Source organism: Psittacula echo, assembly GCF_963264785.1.
Source record: "Psittacula echo genome assembly, chromosome: 2".
Taxonomy (NCBI): domain Eukaryota; kingdom Metazoa; phylum Chordata; class Aves; order Psittaciformes; family Psittacidae; genus Psittacula; species Psittacula echo.
Genome location: NC_137737.1, coordinates 52,420,361 through 52,445,578, shown reverse-complemented (window position 1 = coordinate 52,445,578; position 25,218 = coordinate 52,420,361). Strand labels below are relative to the sequence as shown.

General features: G+C 38.8%; 1 protein-coding gene across 1 annotated transcript in view; it reads left to right on the top strand.

The window, feature by feature from the left end:
- The window catches only part of DPP6 (dipeptidyl peptidase like 6), a 421,547-nt gene that overhangs the window by 309,498 nt on the left and 86,831 nt on the right, over positions 1 to 25,218 (top strand). Inside the window, exon 7 of the mRNA XM_080609810.1 lies at positions 8,989 to 9,070. Within this exon, the coding sequence (XP_080465936.1) occupies positions 8,989 to 9,070 (82 nt within the window). The remainder of the gene's footprint in view (positions 1 to 8,988; positions 9,071 to 25,218) is intronic.

Sequence of the window (25,218 nt, the reverse complement as noted above, 5' to 3'; positions counted from 1 at the left end):
CAGCAACCAACCTCCTTATGTTACAGAAAAGGTCAAGAGCTTACGGCTCATCAGGAAGAAAAATAAAAGGGTTTAAAGCAAACTCTTCCTTGGTGTTAGTCTGAGGGGGCACCCTGAAATGGAGGCAGGGCTCCTATTAAATTATATTATTGAATAAAATGTGCTTCATTGATGAGCAGCTTACCTGGATTTGAAAATGTTTGTGTGTCTCAGTGCAAATGAATCTCCTCCAGTCCCCAGGTTGTGGTCAGCCTCCAAAGCATACCTCAGGGTACACACACATCCCAACGCTAACCACCACTAAAACTTGGCATGTTGGCATGGATTTTCTTTTGTATTTATACTCAGCAAGGTTGAACTAGTACATCGAGTCTTGCCAGAAAAGGAAAAAAAGGTGGATGAAAGAGAATGTGTAAATTGATGGTGCAGACCACTGAACAGGCAACTAACCACAGCCCCTACAATTGCTGTTTCTATGCATCACCTTCCCAGAAATAAAATTGTTCTGTGTGTGGATTTTCATAGTGGGGACTGGGACTTCTTTGTTTGTGTTTTTGCCCTAATGTTCAAGGTTCTGGGAGGGGGTCCAGTAAATTAGGACCAAGAAACATGCATTTCCCCAGGGGGGCTGCTTTTGCTCTGCTGCTGTCGGGCTGTGGAGACACCCTACAGCTTGGGCCTTGATTATTTGTTGCCATGGTTGGGTGATAAACTCTTTCAGCCTACTTAAACTCTCAGTGCGGTATTGTTTGATTACACAGCACAAAGAATGTGCGCTGTGTGTTACTGCATGTGGGAACCTGGGAAAAAGCTAGTTTTGAAGACCGAAACCTGCAAGATTATGGGCATTTCCTTGCTGCCATGGGGTTTAAAATAGGCATCACGCCCCCTAAGGGAGTTCAGAACATATGAGGAAATGGTGAAATTCAGGAAATGCAAGAAAAGACCACTGGCTGAAGAAAGGATGACACATCCAGGGCTCTCCTTGATACCGTAACACGGAGAAAGTCTCTTTATGACAAAGGTGATAAAATCCCAGGCTCATAGCCCAGACTGTGTCACACCAGCCCTGATGTCTCTTCACCCCTTACCCTAACCCTCCATTTATGGAATGCTCCATTATGAATTTAAGGAGATCAGACAGGAATAGAAAAGCTTGTTTTCCATGTCACATGTGAGAAGGAGATAGAGGAATGAAGGGACTTTGTATGGAGACTTGTGAAGGTAAAAGTTACACTGCACTTCAAATGGAGCATTTCTCTTGCACATATAAAATTTATACATGTCTGCTATGAGGCACAACTGTAGGGCTAGAGTGGTATTTTGGTCCTTTAAATAAGCAGAGTATTTTGCAGTCCACTTTTGAAATTAATCTGAAATCAGGCTAGTTGTGGTATTGTTTAAAAGTGATCATATCACTGTTGATAAGAACTTGAAATAATGATTCTATTAAATATATGCCTTGTTTATTTTGACTGACGGTGACTTGGTCTGTATGGGGAGAGGCTGTTTGGAAGAATAGTGTGTTTCAATATTCCTGGAAACCTATGCACAAAACTCTAAGATCTCCTTATCCTGTTGATATGAAAAGAAATAAGATTTGCTCAAAGACTCTTAAAAGATGTGGAGAATACTGAGTCATTCTGGTTTTGTCTGAAATCCGATAACACAAACTGTTAGATGAGTCTTGAGCGCAAACCCAAGAATCAATCTCTTGGCCTAATTCAAAGTGTTGCCCAGCATCCAGTGAAGTTATATTGTAACGAGGCACTTCTGCTGGCTCTGATAGTAGTAGATCACAACTGTATCTCAGTTTATGTACTAATAAACCCATATTGCTCTCTAAAGGCATCACATCATGGTGCTATATTTTTATCATGGTTTGGAAGTCAGACAAGGTCAGATGGATAGGAAATGCTAAGGTTTCATCACAAACATCCTTTCCTGGAGACTAGTAGAGTTGTTCTGAAGGACCATGTACATTCATCCTGTGCTCATCATTGTTGAGATCTTTCAGTTTGTCCTTAAATATCTCAGTGCTTACTGGGTTGTTTGTCCTCAACCTATATTTTTTTTTACTGGTATTTTGAATCTTTGGCTAGCTGTAATTCTGAGTAGCCTTGACAGCATTAAAATATTTAGATTTTCATTTTTCCATGCCTCTGTTATAGATAGAGCTGAAATCCTGATAAAATCCAGTGCATTTCTTTATGCCTTGTATAGCTCTGAGATCAGAGCTGGCTATAAAGTAAGAGAAAATTACATGAGTGAAAGAAAATTACTTCCAAGCAGTTGTGTTTATCACCTGAATGCTATCACCTCTCATTGTCTCTTTAGGGGACAAAATATGACTCCAGAAACAAAAGTTCTTTTAAAAAATGTAATAAAAATTCACTCTGTCATCTATGATTTAGAGGGGTCACATGAGAAACACGATAATGTCATCATTTTTAAATTAATGCTACTAGTTTCTTAGGACTATTTCCACTGTTTGCTTACTCAGGGAAACCTAGAGATTTGGATCAATGGCTCTCAGTCCTCCAGCCTGCATTACCATGACACCTACCTGTGTACCAGTCTCTGATGCATTTTAAAATCAGTTTTTGTAGATCTTTTCTAGAAAGGCAAGCCTGTGCCATCTTTTCACATAATCCCTAACAGAATTTGGTAGCTTCTTTTCTGACAAGTGATTGATTTTAAAGGAGCATTAGTATTGTGAAAGATTTTGCAAGCCCAGTACCAAATATTATGCTTTACAGATACAGGTAGACTATAATCAAAAAGACCTCTGAGCTCACATTGTTGGCTTGAATCTGACTGGATTGCCAAATTACGAACAAATGTTTTAGATTCCTTTGCTTTTTATCTTTTATGTTTCACATTCATAGAATTAATTCATCTTGGACAAGATGGTTGATGAGCTTAGCGATTTTTAAGAAAAACTCAATGATCTGATGTGTATCTGTAGTTGTAATTAATAAATTCAAATTGCTTTCATTACCTCCTTCTACTTCTGTTCTGTGAAAAGTGCTGTAAGGAGAATATGTGTATGTGTGCAGATGTGCATTAAACAGTGAATAGCAGATGAGCCTAGATGAATGGGGAGAGCCTTCCCCATCTATTTAAGCACTTTTATTACAATTCCAGGAGGATTCTTTTAGTTGCATCTTCTGACAGTCTGCTTTCTCGATTTTCTGTTCTGGCAAGTCTTTGATTCCCATTTGTATTACATTTTATTCTATCTCACTGCAAGTCTCTGCAGGGCTGAGTATCTCATGGGAAGCAATTTTCTTAATGGCACCTGTCTGTTCTTCTCCTTGGTGAATACTGAAGTAAACAAGTCATTTAATTGTTTAACAATGCCTTTTTGCTTCCCAAAAGATGGCATTCTTATTTCTTGGAAATCTTTCCCTTTTTCTCTGAGTCCTTATCTATGGTTCTTTGTACCTTTATGAACACATATGTTTTGCATGCTTTTATTTTTTTATTTCTTTTTATTTCTAAAAGTGCACTTTTTTCTCATAGTGCATCAAACCTCTTAAATATTATGAAGTTTCCATGTTTTTATAACCTTTCTAGGTTTCTTCTCTAATGGTGGTTTATATCTCATTTTTCTTTCCTTCTTTCTAAGGAAGAAGAAATCTGTCTAAGCTGCTGTCTGATTTTATGCTATTAGAAGTAGATGTTCTGGTGTTTAGATACATAGGTAGGTAGATAGGTAGGTAGGTAGGTAGATAGGTAGGTAGGTAGGTAGGTAGATAGATAGATAGATAGATAGATAGATAGATAGATAGATAGATAGATTTTTACAGTTAACCATGAAAAATCCTTAAAAGTACTGTAAGCTGATGTACTTAGGACTGCTGTCTTTCAAAATATTCAGTGCTGGCTTGATTCCAATAACAGGAGGGGATATTTCTGCCTTCCCCACACTTTTTTTTAACTGTATTTCTTTAGCTTATTTACATATTCTATTGAAATCTTAATGTATTTTCTGTATTTTCCAAAATTATGGCACAGTTAAGCAAGGAGTTCCAAAGTTGTTCTTGAGAACGCACTCCAGCTCATATACATAGTTTTAGTTATTTGTTTAGAGGATGGACATGCGTAGAGCAGCCTTTGGTGCAAATTGTTGCATTTTTGCTCACATTGGCAGCATGTGCAAAGAATTTCTGTACAAATTCTACTGTTCTGTATTTAAAATTAAAATAGTTATTAGATCAGACCCTAGAAAAGCAGCCTATAACATACTCCTGACTTTAAAGGCTTTTTTCAGTTTCAAACTTTTTCAGTCATTGTAAAACATTTTTTCTTGAAGTAAAAGGAGCCTCTCCCTCGATTACAGTGGAAAATTTCTATTGTTTTTAAGATGCTTTTGAAGAACTTTATATAGAACAGTTTGTCTTGGTTGTGCTCATCGGGAGACTGTGCCATGAGGTCTCTGAGGGAAAGTGGTCTTCTTTAGAACAGGAGAAACTGTCAGAAAATGGAACACATGGATATAAAAATTTCACCAAAACCAGTACAATCTCTTTAAAATTAGTTCCTCATTAATCATAGTATTCTTCAAGGTCAAAACCAGGCAATCTGATATGATTGATTAATTTCTTTTATTCTACATACATGTTCTAAGCTTAATTACAAGCAAAAATTATTTGGCAGACAGCACACTTATTGCGCTCAGGAGTTTTCCTTATTCTGAAATTTTGAAGGGAGAATTTCTGGCAGAAAGTTTCATCTAAATGAGCAAATTTACTACCATTTGCTACTTTAGTGATGTTTTTTGAACATTGTGCTGAAATCATGCCCATGTCTGGAGCAATTTAGTAGACTATGATGCAAACAATGTTGTCTTAACAAGGAAGAGTTTGTACAGCACTTGCTCCATCTTCTGTCTGGCCTAAAATAACATCATTATTCGCTTCTTTCCTGAGCTTTAGAATCAGTCATTCTAAGAGATGAAAAAAATAATAAGGCCTTGCCATTTCTTTGGTGGAAAATGAAGATTAAGGTTCTTTTTCATAAGGAAATTATGAAAACAGTGTGAGGGTGCTATGAACCTAATTCTTTATCCAAACCACTAAGAGGAGATATACAGGCTACTTTCAGAATAGCCCATTTCCAAGCCAGCATCCTACACAAATGAGCTCACAAGGGGAAGGCTCAGATTCAAACAAGCCCTAATTATGAGGGTCTGTGAGGAGCACCGGGTCTTTGGAGAGACTGAGATGACCCATAATATTGATTGAGTCAAGAAAAAAATACAGGGAAACTTTAAGCAGTCTGTTTGGAGGAAAAACAAGGCTAAGGAAGACTGTAGCTTATCAACAATAACATGCCTCACAGAAGGAGCTGACCTGCGTGATAACCCATTTATGCAGTGGCTGGAAAATGAGCAAGTACTCCTGCCATGTAGGTGTTCATTTTGTCTGAATCCCTTAAGTGATTTTCACTTTTAGGAATGCCAGGGAGGGATTGCATGTGTATTCCACTGCAGTCCATGCACCTGATGTGGCCCAAGTAAGTGTGTGGTTATCTGGTCTTTCATGGTGAGGTTCACAGGTGAACCAGTCTCCCTTGGCACTGCTGGCACAGCCCATTTCCAGATCATTCCTGCAGTTTCTCTGAAACCTGCTAGATCAGGCTAGGCAAGGAGGGATGTCTTCTTAATTCCCTTGCAAGTGATGCTGATGTTTCCTGCAGGTGAGGGAGTGGATGTTGCAACACTGGGGAAGACGATTCTCTTCAGAAGAGATGAACAAGCCAAAATCTACCAAGAGGAAAATGTCAGTCTCTTAGGAATGTTTGTGAGGGGAAACTACGATCTTAGACTGCTTTCATAGCCTGTGGTAGAAAAGAATAACTCATAGCATGAGGATGGATGACTGGCTACCACCTATCTTCAGTGCCCTACATCACAACCTGGACATGCATGCTGTTATGTGCTGAATGTAGAGGTGGTTTACAGTAACTAGGTTTGTAAAGCAGGCACCTCCAGGCAACATGGAATTCCATCAGTCAGCCCTTTTATCCACGTATTTATCAAAAGGCATTAAGGCAGCAAACAAGATCTTGCTGATTTACGGAATAGAACTTCACAACTCACAGAGAGTTATAAAGCAGGTATGTTTATTGCGGCACCGGGTGCGGGGGGGATCGCTCCTCCTAACTCGCACACCGAGAGCTCAACAGGCTGGATATTTATTATACACACACCTACATATTCATTAGGTTCCCGAAAGTTCGGCGGGGATATTACAATTAGTTTAGGTACTCATTATCATAAGTCTCCTTCCTTTTGGCACTTGCGCACTGCCTTCCGATGGTCGTGGTCAGGGGTCTTCAAGATGAAGTAAGCAGTCTTCCTCATGGTGCACTTTTCACCCTTGGCACAGTTTCCCCAGCTGGCAACCTCAAGTCTTATAGAAACTAGTTGAAACAGATTTCTGTCAGACATTCATCTTCTTGAGGGAAAAGGGTCTCTGATTTTAAACAATATGTTTCAGCTATCTATTCTATTCTGAGTTACAGTTTAACTGGCAAGGACAAGAGCATACCTGTTCCCTATTCTAAGTTAAGACAATGCATAGTTTGAAGAAAGCTCATAACTCTTTCCTTAGTCCGTTACTATTCCTGGCATCATTGCTACGAAAGGAGGTTTTCCAGGCATTCTGAAGAACTTACAAGGGAACTCAAGAGATGCAATTCTGTTTTTTCTCACTGATGCCAAAAAAAAAAAAAAAAAAAAGGAGAAGATGGATTTGCCTTTTTGTCTGTAGCAGAGCCCTTTGCGGGTAGGTAGTATGGAGTGCTTTTCCTTCTGCCTTATCAGCTACCAAAGCTGGTTTATGCATCGTTTCTCATAGTGTTAAGAGTTTTCCTCTTCTAAAAGATGATGCAATGAGCAGAACTGACAGGACTTGTCTGGGCTCTTGTCTGAGTTATTGGCTGTAATTGATATATCTGTCCCTTAGCTCCACCTAAAGTGTTACAGGTTTGACTTCTTAAGTTTGTATAATCTATTTAGGGATGATATTTCCCCCTCTATCTGTAATATCTTGCTCCTCTCCTCACCATGGGTAAAAAAAAACCACACAAGAACTAGATTGTCTGGGAAATAGTGAAGAACTTTTTTTTACTTCCATAGGAAGTTTTTGTTTGATTCCTTATTTTTTTCTCTTCCTCTACACTCAGCAGTTACTCTCTGTTAAGATAATCAAGATAGCTAACCAAAGAGAATGAGTCTTAACAGAAATAGGTGACTTAAAACTTAAGTACGTAATGCATATAAGTATGAAAAGATCCAGAAGAAGTTGTATACATACAACTTCATTCATACATACATACATACATACTTCATACATACATACATACAACAACGTTTATTCTTCTTCCTGGAATGGGAATTTTGTAGCTGCTGTTAGTAAGAGTTCAGTATGAGAATTATGTGTCCTCTTATCCATACCTTACAATGACACCTTCTGATGGAAAACCATGAAAAGAAAGGATAAAATTTTACTCCGCCAGCAACAGTTGTGGATGACACTTCGGCTATAGAGCCAAAGGCTATGTGGGCACCCTGCAGTACCCTGAGACTTGAAGGGTCAGTGTGTCAACAAACCACTCTTCCTCCTCCACATTCCTAATGGATCCCGTCTACATCAAACTTGTCATCTTGAGCAATTTAATCGGCTCTGTGGACCTCTTCCCAGGGACCTTGCAGACATTGTGAAATATCATTTGTAACCACTGATACACATCTTCCAGCAGGAAAGCAGAAGTTGCTATACCAACTGCAGGAGTTATGGAAGAGGGAAACTACAACAGTGCAGTGGGAATGTGCAGCCAAGGGAGTTCTTGCCTGAAAGGGCAGAGCTGGAGTGTAACAGTGGTACAGCAGCAGGTCACAAAAGAGGCAATAAAGAGAATTCACTTAGTGTCTAATTATTGCATTCAGTTTTGTTCTGTTTTGAAAATATGGTCTGGAAAACATTGCCTTTAATGAAGAAATAAACTGTGTAAAAGAAGAGAAGGACTTTTTCTTAAAGGCAAGGAAGACTTTGGTTCTTTTTGCTGGTTTTAGGTGGTGATGGCCTAAGATTGCCTTGTTATTCCTATCTGTAGACCACTGATAGTAATACCCTTTTTAAAGCAGTTTGAGATCTGCTAATGAGGCATACTGTATCCAGGCTTTATTGCTGTTCTTGTTTGTAGAATATTACTATATACAGAGTGGTAGCAATGTGACTTCAGAATATATAATGTCATTATTTGTTGAGTATAAATACAGTCAAGGCAATGCTGTGTGTGCTGTGATAAAATGACATTATGCTGCTTTGACATTTACCAAAAAAAACTTCCAAAATATTTCATTTGCTATGTCTCACTGATGTTCTGCTACAAAATGAAGGTAATTCATGAAAGAACAAGAGAAGCGTTTAGATTTTATTTTCTAAAAAATAATTAGGTATTTGGTACTTATGGGAGCTTTTCCCTTCGAAGCCAGGCTACATATCAGTTGTTATACAGTTGCTAAACTTTTCTGCCATTATGTTCAAAGGAAAATTATTAGGCAGAAAAGCTATGGGGTAAAGAAGATGAAATTTATTTTTCTTGTAGCAATATGATTCAAAAATATAATTATTGTTTATCCTTTGTGAACATCATAAGTGTTGATAAATACAAATACTTTGTTTGCCATCCCTTGACTAATTCTTGAGGCTTAGGCAGGTCAGCAGTGAAACTAATATGTTAAACTTCATATAAGAAACAGAAATTGTCTTTTCAATACTTCATCTTACCAGTGCTTGCAAGCGGTATAGTATTTACCTTACAGTAAAAAAAAATCTGCTGAAATCTCACACTAAATATTAAATTATTTCAGCTGAAGGACACTTCACGAGGTCATGGTGGATTTCCAAAACAGGGTTGCACCAGCTTAACTAAGGACATTTCTGAAGCTGAAATCTTACTTTTCTCTTTTTGCAGGGATCCCCAGAATTTGTATCCCCCTGAGGTCAGCAATGCAAAGCTTCAGTATGCTGGTTGGGGTCCAAAAGGGCAACAGCTGGTAAGAGAAAGAATAAGTGTGCAAATGAATTTAGAGACCATGCTGCTGTTGTTTGGAAGTACAGAAAAGAATACTACTTTATTGACTAGTTTTTTTGAAACCTATGTGGTTAGTTTTGTTATGGGGATTGTTTTATCGTGTAATTTATTTATCAAATTCCCAAATATGTGTATTTACTGAAAAGTAATTTTGTCTAAAAATGCACAGAAAGAACACTTCGTGAAAGCTCTTTGAGATGATGCACCTGCTTCTCCCAGTGTTGGACACAGGACAGATTATAGACATAATAGGCAGTGTGATTTAGTTAGCATACCATTGCTTCACAAGGGTGTCTTCAGACTTGCAAACTTGGCACTAGGGATATGTTAATATTAGCTTCCCTGTTTGGAGAATGTATCTGTCTAGAATGGATTTGTCCTGGATTTGCCCTGAGTTTGCCCTGTAGTTGTTTGCAAAATAGACAGATGTATATTCTGGAAAATTTTCAGAGTTTTCTTTTCTTTTCTTTTCTTTTCTTTTTTTTTTAATAATACAACCAGTTGTCAGAGGTTTGTTGTGTTTTATGGAGCCTTGCATACTGCAAAAATCCTGAAATCTCCAGTGTTTTGTCCCTCAGCCACTGCCATCTTGGATGTGCCCAGGTTTTAAAGCACGTATTTCCTGGCCAGAGACCCTGGCTTCATTTCCTGGTGCAAATCAAATATTCCAAACGCTCTCTTTTTACTGTAACAAGAAAAGAAAAAGTGACAACTTCTTTTTTGGTATGGAATTTTTATACCAAGAAATGAGCTATAAAAGCTCATTATCTGAGAAAATCTGGCATATGTCTCCTGTCCCCAGTCCTCTCTTGGGGATTTTTTGTCTGTGTCCTTAACTAGATTGTTTTCAAATTTTGTGATTTAAAAAACAGCAATAGGAGACATTATAATTCCCAGTCTGCAAATCAGACGGGGGAGAAACATAACAGATACAGGAGCAGGAAAGTGTCTCCTCTGCTCCATCGGGAAAATCAAGTTTGGCAGAGTCATTGGCCTCAAACCTGATAGGAGTCAAGATGCAGAAGCCTTTACCTCTATGCAAAATGACTTCTGAGGAGCTCCTTTTTTTCATTGCACACATATACATGCCCGACTTTCATCCTCTAACATGTGCAGTTTCAAATTCCGTAGTCTGCTGCCCCGCAACATCGCTGCTGAGCAGTTTGTACCAATTCACAGAGACTGAGGTCTACTCATGACCAAACTCTTATATTTGTTGGTGAAGACCAATGGGACCTCATCATCAGGCTTCTGGCCAACTGATGACAATGTACAATCAATTGATAACCCATTATGATTAAAACTGGAGAATACCTCTAGGACCTGGCAAAGAAATCAAAAGCAGACCAGCAGTTTTTTATTTAGTGTTCACTAGCTCTTTCTATTTTAAGTCTGATGAAATGAGCTTCACACTGTATAGCAAAAGCTACATCTAATAACTGAAAGCTAATATTGAGTTGAGTCAGTGATTTCCTCTGTTTCACAAGTGAATCTTCCTGTCGTCAATGTAGTTTTGCTGTGAACTTGCGTGCCTTCAGCACCTTGAGTCACAGAATGTTATCGATCCACATTTATGTTAGTTTTACCAAGCTGAATGGGTGTACTTAACTTCCACTTTGGAAATAAGGTTTAACTTCGTTTTCATACCGAAGTCAAGATGACCAGTTTCCTCTGTCCATTGCCTTCTCTACCAAAGTAACATAACTATACAGAAAGGAAAAATATTCATATCAAAATGGATAAAGTATACATACAACAGGACAGTACATACAGCCCAGAATAAAAGTCTTCTGTACTCCCAGCTTTATCCTTTACTGCTGAAATAATTTGTATCATTTGCCACTAATTTTTATTAAGAAATATACATTGAAAACTTAATTCCCTAAGAATTTCCTAAGACCTCAAGTTTAGCACATGTCCCTTCTTTGGGTCACATGGCAGATTTTTTTTAAGTACCTTCAAATATTCCTGAATATTTACTGAATTTCATGTAAATCTTGGAATTATCTTGCAACAGTGGATTTTGTTCTTTTGTTTCTTGTTTGGAGGGCAGGGTGGATGAGAAATAAGGGGGTGGGTTGGCTTCCAAATATGTAAATCTGTTGGCCTTTAATTCAGCTGTGCTCCCTGCTCTTGCATCTGGAATCAGGGTGGGTGAGGAGAACGTCACTGGCATTATCTTGCATATCTCTAACAAATGTGCCTTTTTGCTATTTTCCTTGCCAGTCATTTACCTTAAAGTAAAATTATAGCAGTTATTTATAAAGTAAGCAGGCTTTTATATGCATAAATATAATCTATTTGTAGCTAATGATCAGCACAGAATTGCCAGGGGTAACGAAAAATGCTGGTTTTTTTTTTTTTAATCTACAAGCATTATAAATGTGATTGATAGAGAACATATACAATGCTCACTGTTCTGTATTTCAGAACTGAGTTACTCAGAATAGAATTGCCATTGAAATTCGTGTCTCCTTCTGTGGGGACAACATCAAGCGCAAAGGCAGAGAAAAATCAGTCTATTTAAACTTGATCATGTGAATGTGTTTGCTAAATGTAAGCTGGGCTGTGTTGAAGGAGAAGGAGAGAAAAAATGTGAAGTGAGATGAAAAGTAGTAACTGAGAAGTACTTGTCAGCTCCCCTGGTTCTGGGTAGTTACAGAACCAAACACATGGTAGAGTATTTGAGGGTGGTCCTGCAACTGTGCTAAGATACCTGAGCGTGTGCCAGCCCCAGTGCTGCTCAGAGCAGCACCCCTCTGTGCACAGTCTGTAACCTGACTTCATGCTGCATCTCCCAGCAAAGGTGGGAGCAAAGGGTGGGTGGCTGGGTTTTGCATCACCTTGAAGATACCCCAATTTTCAGGGAATAAAAAGCTTTCCCCTTGAAATCTCCTGGTTTGTTCCTTGGCAACACAAAGGAGAGGTACGGCAGGAGAGTAAGAGTGTTTGGTTCTGAAATTTATTATTCCCTTTGTAGCTTCTATTTCATCCTTCCTAGGGGAACTTTTGGTGGCTGTGTATGACCCCTTCCTCTCTTGCATGTCTAATCATTCAAAAAAGAAGAAACAAAGTTGAAACAAAAACAGCCTGAATGATCTGCATTCTTTATTATTAAAAATAAACAGTGGAACTTTCCCAGGAGCAATTTTCTATTTATCTTGTTTTCTTTTGTCCTTACTCATTAAATTATATGCCAATTTTTAGATGATGAACTCCTCAGAGCGTGGTTCTTGACTTCTTAGTAGCCTGTAGAATGCCACACATGCCAACAGACTGTATAAATAATGGCAGATATTGGATCTGAGAAAATCTGTGTCAGAAGATCAGAATGCAAAAAAGCCTTTGCTTCTGGCACCTTGGAAAAATGTTTCAGCCTTTCTCAGAGTTCAGCCAAAGTCTTAACAAATTAGGTCTTCCAAAGCTGTTGGAAGAATTGGGCCTTTCCCGATATAAGCTCCTGAGTCAATAGAAAGAGAGCCACTAACTTCAGTGCAAGAGGAAACAGAATTCCCAAATGTGGCTATTATTAAAGGATCACTCCTCTCACTTGCCCTACATAAGCCATCCTTTATGCCTTTGTAGAATGAATGAAAAATACTGTTAAATTAGAATAGCAGTGTGATATATTCACGATTTGTGGGTGCAAATGACTATGCAAAATGTCTGTGAACACAATCTACCATTTTCATGAGGCATCCAGCATCCCCAAGTCCTCCTTAATATCAGCCTACTGGCCTTGATGGTTTTCAGTGAATAGGCTGTATTATCTTCAGTTTGTGTGATGCTTTCGAGAAATACAGGGATGTGGATGACATCATAGGACTGCAAAAAAGTCTTAGGCTGTACCTTTGCCCTGTTCTCTATGTGCTTATCCCTTGTTAAAATCTTCACTCCTTAGATTTCTTCTCTTTTTCTGATCTATGACTCCACAGCTACCCACTTTCAAAATTTCAATTCTGCTACAAATAAAAAGCTTCTGCTAATTGATCTTACTGGAATATTTTATCAGTTTCATCATGTTACATCTTTTAGAGTGAGGCTCTGCCCACATGCAGAGGGCTCAAGGTTTCTGTAGTGCATTTCCCCCAGTAATATCTATGCAAGGTTCAGTAGTCACTGACCATGAACTCAGTTTTCATGAAACCTGTGTGGCTGACAGGCTTGGACCCCTCTATTTTTTTATTGAAAACAAACAAACAAACAAAAAACCCCACAAAGACAAAAGCAAGAAAAAATATAGCATGATGATGTGAAGATGGTTCACATTTTTTTGCTGATCTGCCTGGTAGCATGGCTAAAGTCAAGGACTGCTTCAGGAGCAAGAGACAGTCTAGTGGATGTTTGTAGCTAAGGTGCTAAAGGAATCCAAGAAACCTTAAGATTTCAGGAGGCTTTAATCTAAGTCATCCCAAAATAAGCACATTCAGGTTCAAAATATTTGCTTTAAGGAAATACAAGCCAGATATGGACAGGTATGTGACAATAGGGACCTACTGTCAAAAGGAAGGAGCAAGCGGTAGGCCCGCTCTAAGAATGTGCAGTCAATGCTTGCCTGTGTTGACAACACTGAATACATTTCACAGGAGCTGTTAAACTCCAATTTCAAAAGCAGGAGAACTAATGCTGTGCTGCTATTTTCCTTTTTATTTTTTTTAAATCAGAATCTGTAGCAGGCCTGACAGATACTAATGATAACGGTGACACATCAGATGCTGGGGGAAGCAGTTCTGCGCAACTTTGGCAGCAGCAGTTATAATTCAAGATCATAGATCATAGTATTTATTCTTCAGCAAAAAGAAGGGTTTTTTTGAGGTTCTCCTGGCCAGTCAGTTCTTTACTGTTTTCTCTGTTTCTTTAAAGTGCCAAAAAAATACAGGAAGGGGATTATAGTTGCTGGAAGTTTTGTATGCCCTTGAACTTACTGCAACCCCACAGAATGGTTAAAATTGGTTCTCCAGCATTCACAGTCAATAAACCTTTTCCAGTGTCAACTTTTTTGGAGCAGGAAGTAACTTTTATTCTTGTAGATTGTGCAGCAATCAAGTGTATAATTGGTTCTAAAGTAATAGAAGTTATGTTTCACAGCAAGTGCAGAAGTTGCATTAAGAAATCTCTATTTCAGTGAAATGCAAATGCCAAGGAAAAAAAAGGAGGAGCAAGTTTTTCAGCCCCTGCCATGATGGGGGTTTGCAGATGTTCTCAAACAGTGAATACTGATGCTGGTAAACACTTACTGTCATACATATTGCTGTTTTAAAAGTGTAATACAAGTAAGAGAAATATTAAAACATTTGAATGGTAGATCCTGCTGCACCAGGCCTGAACCTACCCACCTCCTTTGTTGTTATCAATTTATTTTAACACTGTAGCATAATGTCTTCCCAACTAGGATATCTAGATGCAAAAAAGCTGGTGAAGTGGTGACACCTGGATCTAAACTGGAGTAACTCCCCTAATTAGCAGGTTTTTCCTTGCCTGAATTTGTGTCTGTCATGCCAGCTTAGTTCCAGGTAGAAAGGCTGCAGATACCAAGTGAGGAGAACCATTTCCACAGGAGGTACTGAACCATCCACTGTTGTTCGTAATCCAGCAGGGCTTTTGAACTGCTGTGTATAATTGCTGTATGTCTGTTTGTGCACCATTATTTGATAGATTTTTACATCATTATTTTCAAGCTGCTGTTCTCTCACCGTCTCTTTTTTGCAGTGACACCTGTATCAATACTTAGCTGTGTGTAATTATTCTGGTTTGGTTATCTTGCTAGTTGCAAGGAAGAAAAGCTCTCCCGCATTCCCTCCCTCCCCTTCCTAATGTTTGTATAAGCCCTATTTAAGCATGGTGAGGGATATTCTGGTATCTTTCTATATGGTCCCTGCATTCTGGAAAAACAAGAGTTTCAGAATAATGATGTGCTGTCTCCCCTTCCTCTTCCACTTATCTAGGGTCAGAATATGGTTTGGATTCGTTTGGGTTTTGGTTTGGGTTTTGTTGGGTTTTTTTAGAGAAATCCCAGTAAAATGTATTACACGTGCACTGAATACCTAGGCAAGTTACTCTGGTTGGGGATTCTCCTTCCTCTCTCTCCCCCCATAACCTCACCACCACCACCACCCCCCCCTTTAATTCAAAAAATTCCATTGCAAAAGTGTTTATTTTCCTTTGAGCACTCTGCTCTTTGATCTTTTTGATTACAGTGGCAATAGTGTCCTATTTTTATTTTTGCACATCATTGTAATTTCCTTTGACATCAGTGGGCTTGATGTATTCAGTCCTCATACACCAAAGGGAAGCTTTGGCACAGTCAGTGTTATGAGCGCTGCTGAGAATGGTTGTGTCCCTTCCCATCTCAGCACTCTTGGTATTGCATTTTCATCAGTGGCAAAAGAGCAAGATATTTAGGATAATTGAAGATGCTACAATAAATGTTACTGGAAGAAGATACAGGTGATTTTATTGCAAATAAGATGTTGCTCTTTTTGTGGGCGTGGAAGGTTTCAGTGGAAAAAAATTAAATTGGTTCTTTGCCAGGGAAGTTTTACCAATAAATCGGAGAAGAAGTTACAGCTCTTACATCCAAATATGAGGCATAGGATGATATAGTGTTTATGGCATCACCCCTGGAGGTGAGACACTGCTGTAGGCTTCCTCTGTGACTTAAGTGTAATAGTAGTGCAAAATTCCTAACAGTGCAACTCTAGCATAGAGTCAGTTCCACTGAAAATTGCCTTATGCTACCGAGATCTAAAGTGTTTATGTATCTTTAATTTCAATTGTGCTTTATGGATATTGAACATGTCTCTTTTGTTAACGGCATTTTTCATTTCAGAGTTCTAACAGCTAGATATCTCCTTTAGGTCTGTGCATAAGGGTTTCTGGCATTCTACAAAACCATGGTGGGTAGATGATGTCCATTGAAATAAATACTTCTGAAAAGTGTTGTTCACAGACAGCTGCTGTTTTGTGCCCTCAAAATAGTTACCTTTTACTTTATACAGCAACATTCATTGGTGAGAGTAAAATCAAGTGAGAGATGTTAGGATACCACAATCAAGACTAATCAGTGCCATCTCAGGGACTGTGGAATAGTTCACCTGTGTTGTGGTGGTCTCTCCTTCCCCAGAAACTGCCATTCATCAGAGCTGTGAGAAAGCTTCAGGGACAGTTCTGTTAGCTCCACTCTTCAGCTGCTGGAATAGATGTTTATCGTTTCTATTACTAAACACTGTATTAAAGAGGAATATTACACTCTCTAGCCTACTTTCCAAGGTGAGATGTGTACCTGAAGGAACCCTGAATCCCAGTTTCTTTATGCTGACAAGTAATATCTATGCTTTCCTTGGCCAGATATTCATTCTATAACACAATAAAATATTTAAAGTGAAACGCTGTATCATCTCACATTAAATAATCTAATTTATAGTGATGTCCTACATAACTGTCAGCGATATTAGGTTACAGAATACAAGATAATCCATCAAGCAGAACTTAAAAGCAGAATCAGAGTCCATACTAAATGGTACATTTACTGATACATTCTTTAATATAACAAGGCAGTTATAAATTAAAATAACCCCATTAGAATCCAGGGCAAGGAAATCCGAGCAGACATGGCTCTCTTTGTTGAGGTGAAATAAACCTTTTTTCTTCACTGAAAAGCAGAAAATAGGGCAATCTATTTTTATTGAAACATATATTTTAAAATCTCCAGAATCATGATAATTGGTTATTTGGCTGCACTCTGGCAGATTCTAGGTGTGATTAGAATGTGTGCATGTTGTGGACTAGCCTGCTCACAGAATACAAATGGAAATTCACACTGTTTGTAATGATGCAATGTCAAAAATGTAAGAAAGCTTGTAGAAACCTGAGAAGAATACTAATGCTCTTAAGGACCTAAGCTGGGAGAATACAAAAAAATCTCTTCTGTGATGCATTCCAAAGGAAAAAAGCTTGGGAATGTATCTCCAGATCATAGAATTCAGTCCTTACTCCTATAGCCCATTATATGGGACTTTAGAATATTGATTTTGCCACTTTTGTATTGTCTCTAAAGACCTTAAAAACCACAGGATCTTACAAACTCTTCTGCTTTCAAAAGGGAGCTTTAACATTTCTTGGAGGAAAGGTCTCCAGACTTTTCTGAATACTTTAGATACACCACAAATATGATTTAGTAAGAATGATGATCTTAGAAAAAACTTAACTGTTACTAACAAGGTATTGCAATATATAGCAATATAGAGGCTTTCCTAGAAAATGCTTAATAACTGAATAATATCACTTGCAGCAGATCTGTATTTTTCACCCAACTGTGACAGCTTCCCAGGAAAGGTATGAAAGCTTGACCCCATGGACTGGTGTGCTCAGCTTCTCCTGAGCTGGAGACTCTTCCTCATGGTGCTTGAAGTCACCAGCTTCCAGCCTTTCCCTTCACAGGAGTCTCCATTTACTAGCCCTATCAGCTCAGGTTCTGCCTGATCCTTCTTTTGTGCAGGGTCTCTCAGAAGCTCCAGCATCCTTTTGACGCCTTTGATGTTGCAGTCTTCTGACTTTCTCCCACTGTTTCTTCACTTACTCCACCCCCTACAAACAAGGTGATCATGTCCCCCAGCCCCAGAGAGAATCCCACCCCAGAGCTGGAGAGCCACATCCTCTCTCAGGAGCAATTAAATGGGGCTTAGACACTGTTCATAGAAATGGAAAATACTTCTTTATTTGAAGACATGGAGGATGCCTTTCCATTCTCTCCAACTTAGTCTCTTAGCTGATCATGTGCAATGAAAGCAGAATTAAAGTCTTAAATATTTATTTTACACGGGATATTAGCAATTTCCAAGATATAGAGCTCAAATCGGGATATTTACACAATTTACACATGGTGACTCTTCTGCACTACCCTTCCTGGATATATAATTGAAGACAGTGAAGGCAGCAGATTTTTCATTTGTCTTTTACAGTAACTCTGACAGTTTTCCTGTGCAAAATCAATTACGTTTCCTTTCATTGCATTGATTTCCATTCAGTTAATGTCTTACACTACTGATACCAGATGCAAACAAGCCTTCACTCTCCAAAGAGAAGTCATAAATACTGGTTTTGATGTGTTTATGGATAAGCATTATTCTTATGTGCATTAATCTATACTACCAGTTTTAGTCGCCCCCTGGGGTGTTTTCAGCTTCTCTGTCCTGAAAGCCTTCCCACAGAATCATTTTAAAACTGGTATAGGCCTCACTTTGGTCTAAATGTCACCATTGCCCATCTCTGGGGAGGGGAAAGCTGAATTAAAGTAAGCCTTATCTATTTGCCATGTCTTCTAAATCCTTGGCTTGATTAGGAGTTAGCTTCTTACTTTGAATTAAAGCAAAGATAAATGCTGGTATAAAAACCTGAAACTGTGGCCTTTTCTGTCAATAATTTATCAAGATGTGGTTCTCTCCAATGTGTTGGCTGTGTGGAAGAATTTAATTGGTTCATCACTGGGTTTAATAATGACATTTTGGTTTTGTAAAGAAAAGTTGATTCAAAAATTCTTTATCTCACTTCTCCATCATATCTGTTATCTGTCTCCTTCCTAAATTGCAAACACGAACCATTTGATGGAGAGCATGAAAATATTTTTTAGCTTTTTGTCCTATGTCTTGTTTCTCTCCTGCTATCAAGCTATATTTAAATGGCAACAAGAAAAGCCTAATTAAAATAATAGCTCTTATTATGTAAACTCACTGTTGATCAGTTTATGGTTTTATCAGCCTTTTTGAAGATTTGATAAGAGCTGGTGTAATCATGTCATATACGTTAAGAACTACACTCACGACAATGCATTAATGCAAGCTATTTGAACATCAAAGTTTGTATTTTATGAGGTTTAAAGAAGAAATTGGCAGAATATTCATTAAATAATGCATAGCCAATCATCAACAGGCTTTAGAACTGATTTTGGAAAGATCACACATTTTTCTGCCACCGTTGATGTATGATAACTGGAAAATGACAAAACCTTTTCCAGTACTGAGCTCATCAGATTTCCTTCATATCCCAAAATGAAAACACAATTATCATTCTGTTTCAAGATGCTGCATGGGCAAGGATGGGCATGCTGATTCTGTGTAATAAGGGCAAGTTTTAACTTGGGTAAAACAGCAGGATATCTTCCTTTCTTTGCAGTTTTTCATTTTCGTGGTCCTCAGCTTCCAGGTTTCCTATGTCAGTGGAAAAACAAACCTGGCTTGAGCAGGGCTAGCTCCAAAATACTTGGATGGAATTGGAGAGCACTAGAAATGAAGGGAAGAACAGACAGGTCTTTCTGTGAGTGCATTTCCAGGGAGAGCTTGATCAAGCTCTAAACTATCTGTGTTTGTGATCTAACATTTTCAAACCCCAGCTATGTGCTGTGATTCTGTTACAGATCTCAACCCATTACTTTGCATGTAAATAAAGAGGTAATACTTTTCTCCTTCCTGGACATATTGGGAAGTTAAATCTGTGTATTTTCCTGAGGCTTTCAGGCCAATGTGATGTGTAAAATCATATAAATATGTAGCTAGTTAATGCACAGTTCAGCACAAAAAATTCCTATCATTGACATCCCCCCCCCCCCCCCAAAAGAAACCAAAAAGACTAGAAGTTAAGAAATTTTAAATAAGTATCTTATACTGAAAAGTTTGAAAAACAAGCTGCGTGCTTGGTTAAACTGTGGGACTGTTGTGGTGGGTTGACCTTGATTGGTACCAGATGCCCACCAAGCTGCTCTGTCACACCCCTTCCTCAGCGGAATTGAGTGAGAAAACACTATGCAGGACCGTTTAGTAATGACCTTCATGGGCAAAACAGGCTCAACTTGGGGAGATTAATTTCATTTATTGCCAATAAATTATAACAGTTTGAGATAGTGAGAAATACAAAACTGAAAACGCCTTTCCTTTCCCTAATGTTCCCTTCTTCTCAGGCTCAACTTCACTCTCCGTTTCTCTGCCTCCTCTCTGCAAGTGGCACTGTGGGACTGGGAATGGAGATTGCAGTCAGTTCATAATGCTTCATCTCTGCTGCTCCTTCCATCTCACACTCTCTGCTCCAGCATGAGGTCCCTCCTGTGGGAGACAGTCCTTCACAAACTGCTCCAGTGCAGGTCCCTTCCACGGGGTGCAGTCCTTCAGGAACAGGCTGCTCCAGAGTGGGTCCCCTTAGGGGTCACAGCTCCTGCCACCAAATCTGCTCCAGCTCACGCTTCTCTGTCCGTGGGACCACGGGTCCTGCCAGGAGCCTGCTGCAGCATGAGCTTCCCATGGGGTCACAGCCTCCTTCAGGCATCCCCCTGCCGCAGGTGGGTATCTGCTCCACCGTGGACCCCCATGGGCTCCAGGGGCATAGCCTGCCTCGCCATAGTCTGCACCAAGAGCTGTAGGGGAATCTCTGCTCCTGTGCCTGGAACACCTCCTCCCTTCCTTCTATACTTACCTTAGTGGCTGTAGAGCTGTTCCTCTCACATTTTCTCACTCCTCTCTCACATATGCTTTAAAAAAAAAAAGTGGTTTTACTCTTTTATAAATATATTGTCACAGAGGCACTACCAAAGTCACTGATGGGCTCAGCTTTGACCAGCAGTGAGTCTGTCTTGGAGCTGCCTAGAACTGGCTCTGTCTGATACGGGGTCAGCTCCTGGTGTCTTCTCACAGAAGCCACTCCTGCATCCCTCTTTCGCTTGCTGCTCCCAAAAAGTTGCCATGTAAACTCAATACAAAAGTTCACACACACTCTTGATTGAATGGGTAATTGACAGTAGGTAGGAACCTTAAATTGCATGTAGATTTATTTCAGGCAGTTGGTTCCCCAATTATATACCAAAGTGATGTGGTTCTGTACCATTCATACCATTCAAGGACTGCCTAACTTTACAGATGGCTGGATTTACCTTAAAATTATTACCTGAATTTGCTCCCATGTATTCTGATAGGACTTATGTGGTGAAATGTGTGGCTGTTGATTAAGAGATTTGATGTGATTGGGGTTTAGGTAGAAGAGCCCAAGGACCTGGATGTGGTTAGGACTATGAGCAACAACATTGAGGCAATAGTCATTAAACATATGCTACAGCCCTTCTTTTGAGTCGGTGCCACCCTGCAGCAGAAGGAGAGGGCTTTTGGAGACTTTAAAGCATGTGTACAAGGAAGCCAGAGTCTGGCTTATCCCTAGTGCTGGGCAGGAGGATGGTCTCTTCTCTCGGATTGATTTAATTTTTTTACTGTGCTTTTTGGTTTTGTTTTTTGGGGTTTTTTTATTCCCATATTAATCTACTGATAGTCTAATTTAAATTCATGTTTGTGCTGTCATTACTCTCAGAGCTAATGGTCCACAGCTTGAGTGGATGAAGGCATCTGATGTTGGCCGTTTGTACTCAAAGTGGTGGATATCTAACTTATACAAATTGCATTGATTGACTTTGTTTGGACTTGGGAGCACAAGGCACACCATAAAAGCTGCTAGAGAATAATCCCTGAAGTGAGGAAGATTTTATTCTCCTTTATGTCTTCATTGGTACCAGCATCTCTCTGCTGGCTCTACTTGGCATCTGTCTAAGGCAGACTAGATCATGCCATTTACAAAAGGCCACAAAGTCCTGCACAGTATTGAATCCCACCAATGCTGGCAATGTACAACAGCAGATGTACAGAGCAAGATACATGCAAGAACTTTATTATTCAGTAAAAGGGATTTTGCAGTAGCCATAGGTCTGTCTTTGAAAAAAGAAGTCTAAGTTCAAGTGTATCATGTTGAAGCTGACCATCGTTCTCCCAGTAAACAGACAGTTATAGACATACACTTCATGGCAGGACAATACATATTTTGGATCTCTTCTCTCACAGTCTTCCCAAGCTTATAATAGTCTACCTGATGTAAAATAATTACAGTAAGAGCGATTTTATGGTTGATGGATTGGAATAGAGCTCAAGCTACCCAAGTTGGACTCATTGTTTTGCCAGTCTTTGTGTGCAACATTTAAAATAAATAGGATTTACCTGTTTAAATGTAGGTTCCTAGAGTACCTCAGCTAAATAGTGTTAAAAGTATGTGGTCCCTAGATGCTACTCTGTGAGAGCAGAGGTTTCCCGTATGTCCTCTGTCGTACCTGCTAGGTGGTTTAGATGCATGAAGGGGCTTAAAGTGGCTCTAAATGCCTATGTTTGGGCAACTAAGTCTTGTCTTTGGTGTCCCTGTTTCTCATTTTTTCACATGTAGAATATGAAAAAAAGTACTTCTCTATTAAAATGATATGCTGTTGGGGTAGGAAGTGCTTTTTCTGTGCATTTCAACATCTACAACTGTGAAGTCCATGGATAATTACCTTTGCACAGACATTTTTTACTGATTCTGCAAAATAAGTACAAGCATTTTTGGGAGATGCACAGAATTATAAAATTAATCTGTTATTTATTCTGCAGAATATGCCCTCAGGTAAACTGGTTTGCCAGCAAAAGAGCAGATTTCTACATGGGAATTAAAAATAAAAGAAGGCTTTAACATTTTAAAACAGAAAACAATGAATTGCATTATGTTGGATGAGGAGAGAGTAGCTTGTTGATTTGTATTTATATCCTCGCGCTCACTGAGCCTTCTATTTTGTGGCTGGTTTTTTTTAGTCTTGAAGGAAGTTTGGACTGATTTGGAATTTAAAACAGCATCAAGGCAAGGCTTTGTGCTTGTCTATACTTGAAGGCCAGTTCTTGTTGATCAAACTGTCCATGTTAAGTGGCCAACCTTTCCATATTGACTACTCTCTCATAGTTAAATCCTGTGGGCTGGCCTTGCAGTGTGGAGGGCTGCCTTCTAATGTGAGGGAAACATTCTCACTTCTACAATGTGCTAATAATTTAAAGTAATAAGCATCCAGGCATTAACTTTATGCTTGGAGATGATAAATTTGAGTGATGTCGCTCATTCAGTTGACAAGCTATACATGTTAGAGATGATGGGGTAAAGAGAACATAAACTTAGACTGCCACTCTACAGTTGGAAAATAAATAGAAGCAGTAAAAATGCAGATTAATGTGTATGATTTTATTTTCTCTTGGTCTGTGAAGAAGCAGGAGCTTCACTCACTTCTTTGGCTGAGAGAAATTTGGGTTGAACAACCATTAGAGGAGGTGTAGTATTAATCTGCTCAGAATAGTTGCTCACTGTGACTTTTGCAGTGGTCTTAAAGAGATTATTTTCATTAGATTCCTGAAAAGGTGCATAAATTAATCCATTTAAAAGTACCAGTATTTTAATTACTGCAGCATAATTACTTAATACCACTCTGGTTCACTTTGGTAGAGAGCATTACTTCAGAAGCCCTTAAGCAGTTGCAAAAACATTTTAAATGACTCCTCCTTAAGTCAGTCAGTGTTGTTAAGGCTCTTCTATGTTTTAAGTGGATTAAATTTTATTTTGTTATTAGTTTGAACATTTACCTTACTGTGTAAATTTATCTTACTGGATGAATACTTAATCTTTGATCTCCTACTGTCTCAGGTTTGTGGTCCAATCATTCTAGTATTTTTCCTCCAATATTAGTTGTGTCACACAAGGGTGTCAAATAGTTTGATGTAATCAGTACTTATACAAGCTGCAAACAGGCAGAGATTTCTTCACAGCTTACATGAGTTCGTGGTGTATTGATACCGGAGGCTAATGAGGTTATATCTTATGCTGAAAGTTTCAGGTGACATCCTGAGCTACATAAAGTGAACAGCAAAATCCCCAATGATTTTTATTACTCTGGGGTTAAGTGAATGCATTAAAACAATCCAAAACAAAACCTGCAGACCACCTTTATCTTAATCCTCACAGAGGTTGCAGTTGTCTTTGTTAAGTACTTCATCTTTTGAGCATCTATTCTAATACCCAGCAGGAAGAGAATGAAGTTCTTGTCTTCTGTTACATCCAGTGGGCAGGAGTTCCATGCATTACTTCTAATTTCATCAGGAAAACTATTTTTATCCACTTGTAAATCACTTTCTTCTAGGTTTCATTGGTTTCCCTGTTGTTTTGGAGAAATAGAAAGGGGAAAACACGCTTTTCCTTTCTTCTGTATCCTCTCCATTATTATGTCTTCCTTGTTTATTCTGTAGAGTTAGTGATTTCAGTTTCTTCAGTCTAAGTATGGATGTTTCCATTCTTACTCTTTCAGAATATCTTCTCTTTCCTCTGGGCTGTCATGATGCAGATAAACACGGTATTCAACATGGGGATATCTTCCTGACATAGCACAGGTTTACTGTCCATACCATTAGTTGTATGCAGCATTGGACTTCATGTGCTATCCACGATAAAAGTCATATATATTGCAAGAATGTCGGGGGTAAATTCTTGCTCAAATAGGCACATCAAAAGAAAAGACACCAGAAAATTTGGGTCTGTTTTTTGTCTCCTCTACAGAGAGGCATAAAACTGAGCTTGACCCATTCTGTTGCCATTCTATATTACTCTAGAACAGTTATGTAAAGCAAGTATAAAATAACGTGTAAGTGATAACCATACATTTTTTGTTTGTTTTTTTTTACTAAAATTTCTTATCCTCTGATTAGCAGAGAGGGTTATAATCATTTGATACAAAGCACTGCTTTGATACCACACAACCAAAAGAGTAAAAAAGTATTATATAGGTATTTCGTAATACTGTCTAATAGATTTCTAACCCAGAATATGAGGTAATCCAAAGACATTTCGTTTTGATGAATAACAGAAGTTCAAAAGCTTTTTCCTAACTTATAAGATATATTACACAGAAATCTTCCTTGGGCTGCTTCAGTTATCTTTTATCTTGATTATGGTTGACATTTTTAGGGTACAAGGCACTGTAGTTAGGAGGATAATTTTATATTCTCTGTGAGGTGCTGCAGTTTGGCTCTGAATGATATCGGAGACAGTTTGAAGTCAGAGCACTGTATTATTTTTCCATTGCAGCTACTGGATACCTCATGCAGCCTGATTAGTGCAATGGAGCTTTGAAAGACAAAACAGTGATGACAGAAAACATTACAGAGCTTTACAGAGCGAAGGGCAGGAACAGGTTGTCAATCCACCGTCTTTATTTTTCCTGTAAATTCAGTTTAGATTTAATACAGT